At 38.6% G+C, this 9160-nt stretch overlaps 1 protein-coding gene across 1 annotated transcript in view; it reads right to left on the bottom strand.

Moving 5' to 3' along the window:
• LOC105625661 (mushroom body large-type Kenyon cell-specific protein 1) overlaps positions 1-9160 on the bottom strand; it is a 40749-nt gene that overhangs the window by 9669 nt on the left and 21920 nt on the right. Inside the window, exons 2-5 of the mRNA XM_012206987.1 lie at positions 8017-8834; positions 7382-7690; positions 6430-6669; positions 5882-5961 (exon numbers count right to left, since the gene is read on the bottom strand). Of these exons, the coding sequence (XP_012062377.1) occupies positions 5882-5961; positions 6430-6669; positions 7382-7690; positions 8017-8834 (1447 nt within the window). The remainder of the gene's footprint in view (positions 1-5881; positions 5962-6429; positions 6670-7381; positions 7691-8016; positions 8835-9160) is intronic.

Here is a 9160-nt window from a genome sequence, read left to right as displayed (position 1 = left end):
ATAATAATATTATATGATTCAATTTATAAAAATCTAAAGACGGTATGAAAAAGTTTATAAAAGACAATAAAAACTTTCCTCTTAGCTATTTTTATGCAGCAATAAATTTTCTCAACCATCCCAAGAACTAAACGTTGTTTACATCTAATCATCTTGTGCTAAATACACGAAGAATAACAATTTTAAATATGAAAGCATTCAGTAATATTTCGCGCTAGCATAAAAGAACGGGACGTGGCACGAAGGTGATGGATATCGGGTCGGTGTAATTTGTCATGGAGCGCAACGATAAGATTAGGCGTAAGAAATCATCGCGAGCTTCGCGCTCCCCTTTCGCCGTCCCACCCCCGCTTGTACCGTGGAGCCCTCCTTTGCAAGTTCGTTGACCTGTGCCGTTGATAAAAGTGCATTTCGTCCGACACTGGCTTGCTGGATAGGTCCCGCTACGTCAGTAGTCATCGACCGGCGCTGATTTATCTGCGATTTTTGTTTGTTGGCTCGTCTGCGGTTTTACGCGAAGATACGCGCTACGTTCAACGCCATCGGAAACTCGGTCGTCCCGCGTTCCACGTGCGTTTCAGGTTCAACGTTCCACAAGTAATATCGTCGCATAATTTCGTATTAGAGAACGGGATTCGCATCCGCCAAATAAAACGACGTGTATCTAACCGCAAGGAATTTAGACTTTATCGAATCATTTCCGTAAAAACATGTACCTTCGCGTCGCGGACTCCTTGTCGCACACCTCCGCAAAAGAAACACTGTATCGCGCGTTATACTTTCAATGTAATATAGTAATTTGTGTCAAGAACGAATTCCTTAAGTAACAGATTTATTTTTGTGCAACAATGTAAAATTCCTCAAACATGCGAGAAGTCTTTAGCAAAGCTGTTAAAAACAAACATTAAAACAGACATCTTCAATGTTAACATATTTACAGATGCCGGAAACCAAGGTTTTTCATGATCAGATTGGATAGTTCAGTTTAGTAAATTCTGGCATAAATCACGCAATCGCGAACCAGATAGTCGTAATCTTGTCCTTCGCAGCAGCGTCAATATTTCTTTGGCCAGCGAACCTTCTCCAAAGCCTTCTACGAACCGGTTTTACTTCAGTACCCGGTGTCTAGTTTTATTGCAGCTCGCCTATTTTTCCAGTATCGCGGACGCGCGCAAGTGCAAACTGTACGTCTAATTTCGCTTCTTCATGGCTACTTGCCATGAGAAGACACGTTCTTAAATCTAACCGATCGACTCGTATTTCTCATATTACATCTCTAAGAAATTTATATTATTATTTTAAAACTCGAAAACATAGAACAAAAGTATGAAATATTCATTAAGATTAGTATATACAATCCAATTAAAAAATGTTTACAATAAAATATTTAAAATAATTACAACATGTAATAATAGCTTTTTGATTTAATACAATTTAATACAATTTATTGAGACGCAAGAAAATTTAGTTTAATCTCGTACATCGTAGAAACGGATGTAATAACAGCATAAAAGATTGAAACAAAAATCGCGACATAACAATGTAAATGGCAGTGCTTAAAGAAAAGTATGAAATTAGTCAAACCAGTCTAATTATGCAATGTCCGTTTATAGACGATGCTAAGTACTTTGAGTTTGTCTACTTTAGCACCAAAGTAGAAAAACTTAACGTGCCTATCGCATGAATTTAATAAATATTACGTTATAGGTGCATTAACGATCTAACAACCCACGCAATTCTCGTGTTACTAGAAATTTTATAATCGTAATTTGTAATCGTATTTAAACAAATAACTAAGTTTTTATATTACGAATTTATTACAAACAATATTAGAAAAAAAGGCAAGATTTTCTGTGATTAATATCTCTAATAAAATATATAGAGTTTAAAATGTGGATTCTCAATAACTATGAATAATATTATATTACAAATCAGTAAATATACACGAAAAAAAAACGATTTTGATGAATCTAAAAATTTAGCTATGATAGATATGGATCTGAAAATAATTTTGTTTGGACCAGTAAAAAATAGTTATGAAGATCCTTAATTCATTTAATAAATTGCACATAATATATCTTGACTTGTTGATTGAAAAATGCAGAACGCTACACATTATTGACACTTTCTTCCTTCATCTATGGATGCTATACATGTGAATTTATTTTTATTATTATTATTATTACTTTTATTGAAAATTAATGAATTTGTTTTTTCTTTCACAATTTTGAAATATTTAAATCTCTTTAGAAAAATAACAAATATAATTAATTATTTTAATTGTCTTTCGTCATATTTACAAACACTATTGATATTTTTAATGCAATACAGTTTATATCCCTAGATTTGCTAAGCCCAATATTCAAATACATGTATTAAAGTTACATATACATACATAAAGTTACAAATACATACAAAAAGTTGAAACGTTCACACGCTAGTTTAAAATTAGGCTTAATTTCGACCCGGCGCGACGGTTTTGTCGGCGGTCCTATCTTATCGCTAATTACGCAGTCATGTATATGCGTCGGCGCAAACGTCTCTCTCGCCAAGATCTCTTTCTTTTCTCTTCCCCTTCGAACTTTCTTCCCTCTTCTCTTACTCGTTTCCTATCCTACTCTCTTCATTTCTTCGCTCTCTCTTTCTTACATTTCAGTTTCCCCTTTACATTTATTCATTACGCGCCGCGACATACTCGAGGTACTCTGCATCTTCGATATGTCAGGAGGTACAGATTACGGTGGACTAATAATAGACGATGATAAAAATTTGACGCGCAAAATGTTCCGCGAGGGAAAACAGCGAAAACATGAGGGCAACGTACTCCAATACTCTGACACATTCGAATCGCTCGAACAACCGATCTTTTCCATTTTTCGCAAATCATGTAATAAAGATAATAATTGTCATGATTGCAAGTAAAAAAAAATCTGTTTAAGATAAAAATTAAATTTTTGTCGATCAATGTGATATATTATACTTTTTCATAACTTTAATAATGATCAGAAAATTAGAACAATTTCAATTTTTCAAAATAAAATTTAAATCTCACTAAAATTGATATTTATCCATACTAGGACTTCCTAAATTTCAATATGAGTTGTACACGAAAGAGAACTATGCGTAAATATCATATTTTCATAATCTCTTTCATTCTGTCTTCGCGACAGAGAAGCGAGATAAAATATGTATAAAACTTTTCCCTTTGTTGTCATTTATTTAGGCGTGGATAGGTTTACGAAATTTGCTTCATCATGTTTCGTATTCGAGACCACAAGCGAGTTGCATCGATTCTGTGAAACGGACTGCTTAAATATTTATCGAGGTACGTACCGCAGACGTATAACAGTTTAAAGCTCAAAGGGTTGCAAAGTTCAAGCAACTCGTCGGTATTATTACGGTTTGTAGGATACCGGCTGCTTACCACGATCGCACAAACGTATTACAACGAAATTTTTTCGTACAGTTTAAAACACTAAAGCGCGATACATTAAACATTTACGTGTGAGAGTCGTGCAATAAGCGATCTGCCTAGTTGTGACAATTTAATCAAAGAACGTATTATTCTCTTTACGTTTACAGGAAAATATATTACAGTAGTTTCCTTGTCGAAAAAAAGAAAATATTTTTACAAAACCTAAACTTAATAATTCATAAAATAATTACAATTTACAATAAATTATTTTCCAACATTCTTTGTGATGATATATATGAAATCTAAAATAAATTCTATGAAATCGTTTATTTCTTTGTAACTCTAATTAAAATTTCATAAAAATAAAAGAAATTGCAAAATTGTAATAATAATTATTAAATATGACATTCGCAGTAATATCAAATAATAAATAGTTGATTATCAACTTATTTAAAAGCACATCATTGTAAATTATAACGAAATGAATGAAAACTTTCAGTCCAATAGCAAAAAAAATATTTTAGCAGATTAGTTACGAGATTACTAATCATCTTTTCAAGTTAGTTCAATGCGAATTGAGAGCTCGTTGAATCTGTAATGTGACTTTATTTATCCAGACACATAAATTTTTCGCAAGCCATTGGAATTATCATCGTTTCATTGTAGCAGCGTGATAGCTACGAATCGCAAGGAAAACATCGTACCCATGCAGAAAATTCAGAATCGTTCACAATACCGAACAATTTAATTAAATAGTCATAATCAAATATCTTGTTTTAAATATACTATTCAGTTCATCATTGTTTTTCATTATAGTTTTTCATCATCAGTCTTTCTTACTCAAATTAGTAAAAATCATGTTCATTAATTTTAGATTATTAATGTCAATAAAATATATAAATGTTTAGATTATTATTAGTAAATTCGTATTTTATAACGAATAATATTTTTGCGTGTTTGTATGTATATTAATTTTAAAGTTTTATTATTTTTTCCTCCAGAAAATACGGCATACATCTCTAACGTATCTAGGATAGTCGAATATTCGCAATAGTATTATTACGACTCAATAGAACCACCAAGTTCATTTAACAAACTTGAGCTTCGCCGCAATCCTAAGTTCTGATAACCGTCGCATCTCTTTATCTACAATCCTGTTTATCTAAAAGTACAGTATAGATACTTATGAATTACTCAAATGTAAAAATTGTTTAATGTTCGACAAATTAATTTTTTATGAAATAATTGAAAATAATAACCTAATTAATTATAAACAATAAAAATCTAAGTAATTATAAATAATAAAAACATGATATTTTTAGTTATATAAACAAACCGATTAAGACAAAGAATCTCAAAGATTTTAGTTATATCAATTTGCGGCGATTTTATTCCGCATATTTGTTCGGATAAATCCGAAAATGCAGCACACAACTGCGAATTCGATCAACCCGCACCAGTGTCGAACGAACGATACGATTCCCCTCTGCCGTTGTCGCGCATGACGTCTTTACGAGAGAGATAAATCACGGTTATGCCCGGCCGCGTGATTGGCACCTAATTGCGACGGCATTCCGGATCGACTGGCTGTCAGTTTCGCGATTTTCGAAAGTCGTTCGCCTGCGGTGTTTTAATCGACGCCTTATCGAAACGCCCGCCCGGCCCGGCTTAAACGGCCACTCGATCACGAAGAACGTTCGCTACGGAATGCGATCGTGGTTCGTATTCTTTTTTTTCCCCTCCACATCCGCATACGGAATGCATATTCCTATCGGTGACTCGCCTCGAGGTGTAAAGCGAGTTGTGCGATAACGCCGAAACGATGCCTCATTGACAAACGACGATTTTCCAACGTGTGGGAAAGAACATTCTCTCATCGAAGCCAAATATTCGTGCGAGTTTGAACTTATCATTTCCATTTGGCTTTTTTTCGTTTTCATTCGTTTTCAAAATGCGTACTTTTAGAAAGAACTTTATCACTTCTATCTCTTATCATTTAAATGTGAAGTTGAAATAGTTGTAAAACATTTATCACTTTAACATTTTAGCATCAATACACTATTAAGTTCATTAATAAAAGAAAACAAATTTTATGAACAAAATTAAATAAAACGTGAAGATTAAAGATATAATATGAAAGTTATGAACGAATGATAGAAATCTTTTTAACTTTCTTCAATGTTCATCTTTGTGCAACTATTAGATTAAGACTAGTCTAGGAATTTCTTTTCATTTAAATTTTAATATATTTTATATTATAAATATCAACGAATCAAACAAATATGATATGTATGTGTTTTCATGAATAATGCATAGCATATATTTATAATTTAAATTAAAAACACCGTGTGACGCACAGTTGGTTAGGTTGATTAATGCTTATCTCAATTGTTACTTTTTATTATTAGTAAAAAATATCCTATAATCTTTCCCTATTAAATAAGGAAATGTAAAAAGATTACTTACTTCAGGATAGTCTTGGGATCGATGCCTGTCGGCATTCTCAGAGGTATTTTCTGTTGCTCCAATAGAGATATGTTGTTGTCCTGAACAAACAAAATGAATAATAACATTAGTACAAAACAACCGTCGAGTGATAAAAATAAAACAAATAAATATAACTTAATATTACGCAAGCATACAGCCTAGTTACTTAGACGTCAGCGTTAGTCACTTAAGAACAAGACTAGGAAGCACTAATAAAACACACTATATGAAAGGAATTATTGTTTAGCAATACATGAAGTAGCAATCGTCGCGTAAAAAATGATCCCATCGTGACAACCCACTAAAAAGTATGAATAACAGTTATGGATAATTTGCACATCGTTTACAATCGTCTCCACTCATTATGTGATCCTTCATCAACGCTTGGTGAATCGCGCAACGTATGATCGTCTTATCGCGAATTCAATGTCCAAATAAATTTGAACGAGCACATTGCAAGAAATAATGAAGATGTTTGAGAAAAATCGTATGTTTTCACACGATAGAATGAACGGTCTCGAACTTACCTGAGAATTTCTGGGTTTGGCCGAGAGATCGAGCGGTTGATCGGCCGCCGCGGCGCTGTCCTGATGGGTCTGCACCCCAACAAGGGGCGCCTCCCTCGGCGGTAAACACCATTGGGGCAGCAAGGTGGGGTAAGTGCCGCTGAGAGCGGCGGCGACCACGGACGCCGCCATCGGATCCACCTGGACCGACATCGGTGACTCCGCCGATCGCGAGCTGCTGCTACTGTCGCTCTGCGGACTCTGCGGGGCACAACACGAAGAAACGTGTCATCCCGGCTCGCGCGATACGAAAAGGAACTGCCTGACTGAACAGCCGGTGTGGATTGGTCGGACGACAGAAAGGACACCAGGGGTGAGATCCGCGAGAAGACGCGATGCGGCAGGATCGAATTCTGATCGAATTCATTTCTCGTAAGGCGCGCCGCCTTCGCGAGTCCTCGTGAATTTTTTATGGGCGCGTCAAAGTGATCAAAGCTGAGAGGCTGGCGATACAGCGATGCGGCCGGCGCCAAAGTATGAAGTACGCTCGACTTATCAAATCAAAAGTAGCAAAGAAAGAAGGCTAGATCAGACTCGAGCCGCGATCGCGATGGCACAACAGGTGCATGAAACAAGGTTGAAACGAGATTCCGATGACGCGATTGCATAAGTGCATTGCAGAAGAAACGAACAGCATTAGTGTGCATCGATTCATCTATCAATCTCGATAAATCATCGATAAGACCGTCGGAATAAATTCGAGATTTCGAGTCATTCGAAGCGTTCGTCGCAGACTCGCAGAATCTTGGGATCCGAATTCCGCGTGAAGAAAGATTACTTATGCGTTCATTTACTTATTCCGGTCCGCATCCCTTTCGCGGATAATCTCTACACAAAATTAGCAATGAAGGACGAGGTCGATGCTCAGCCATGCGCAACCTCACACTCGGCAGACTCGCCGCAGGGTACTTACAAGGGGCGGCTGGTCGTCGTGGGGTAGCTTGCCGTCGAGGCAGAAGTAACACTTGTCGAGCGGCTTCCAATCCTCCGGCGGCGGGCTCGTGCGTCTTCCAAGGAGAAACGGCGTCGCGACGCTCGTCGCGGCTGCGTTCCCGTCGCGGCATAACAGCCCCGACCTGGTCCCTTCCGAATCTGTCGCCGGTGTCGTCAGAATCGTGGTACCGCCAGAACCCGGTACTTCCTGCAGCTCCTCCTCTTTTTTTACCCTCAATAAGCCCTGCGTTACCGGTGCCCGCTCCAACGCGATTTCCTCCGTTTGTTCCTAAAATAAAGAGATAAACAATGTGAACAAAGTCAGAGAATGTGAGATAAAATTTTCAAATTGCTGTGAAATCTTAAACAATTAATTAAAATGAATTTTACTATTTTCTTGTCATACTTAACTTAGTCTCTCTGTAGCGTAATTATTATTTCATTATTTTTATTTTCTATATAAGTCAGTTCTTTTCAACTAAACTTTTGCATGGGTTATCTTCTCTATCTCCTTTTTCTTCAAATTCGAGAAAAAATGAGAAAATAATAGATAAGAAGTTTAGTTAAAAAGAACAAGCTATAATATAAATGATTATTACAGAAATCTATACCAACCTTGGTCCCTTCCGTGTCGGTAGCGTTGGCAGTCGGATGATCCCGAGTCGCACGATCGTTCTCCGTTCTGAGAGGGCTGATCGCCGACCTGTCGGCGTCCTCGTCGAGCTTGAGCCGTTTCTCTGCTTCGTTCTGGCCCCGTCCCGTTTCCTCCTCGTTCTCTTCGCCGTCCTCCTCCCCGTCGACGTCCTCCCCGTCGTTTTGCCGGCGTCCACGTCGCCGTCTCGTCACTATCGTCGTCGTGCCGGTCGCTGTTGTCGTTGTCGACGTGGTCGTTGCGATGCCGATGATCGTCGCCGTTGCCGTCGTTGTCGCTACTTCCGCCGTCGTCGTCAGCGTCGTCGACGTCGCCGTATCCGTCGTCCTCGTCGAAGTATCCTCCCGCGCAGCACCGTCTGTGAGCTCCTCGTCGGCGGTCTCGATCTTGACTTCGCTCGGCCTTAGACGGCGCGAATCCTCCTGCTGCTGCTGCTGTAAATGGTCTTGAACCGGCGCGGGTAGATGATGGTGGTTCTGCAGATGATGCCTTTGCAGACTCTCCTGTTTCACCACACCGGTCGCAAGCGTCGTCGTCGTCGTTGTCGTCGTAGTCGTCGCCGTCGTTAGCACCGTCGACGACAACGACGTGGGTGCCGGGTGATGCAGCTGCGGCCCAATCTGGTCCAGATTCCCGGGTATCTGGTTGCAGGACGACGACAACGCCGGGTAAAGCCGATGGTGGGGCTGTGATTCGCTGCTGCGGGTGCCGCTGTACAGGGTGTCCTGGTATTGCTTCCATCTCCTACGGCCCATCAACTCCTCCGCTACCCGTTCCAGACCTGCGACATCACGGCAACTACATCAAACAATGATGTGCACCGGTTACCCGGAACCCGTATGTATATGTACGGAGTTTTACTTTCAATAAGGCAAACAAACATTGTATGCTGCACTCAATAGAACATACCTATTTGATTAATAAAAATTTCAAGGCTCGTAATTTCTAAAACCTCTCTTTTAGAGTCTCACTCTGAAGAGAAATCTCATTCTGAAGAATGAAATCTTACTTTTAAAGATTGAAAGTTGAGCTCTCTCTCTCTCTCTCTCTCTCTCTCTCTCTCTCTCTCCTCTACGTACGTACGTACTACCGACGACGACGGAGAGA

This window comes from Atta cephalotes, assembly GCF_000143395.1.
Source record: "Atta cephalotes unplaced genomic scaffold scaffold00001, whole genome shotgun sequence".
NCBI classification, from domain to species: Eukaryota; Metazoa; Arthropoda; class Insecta; order Hymenoptera; family Formicidae; genus Atta; species Atta cephalotes.
This window is presented reverse-complemented; position numbering and strand designations above follow the sequence as displayed.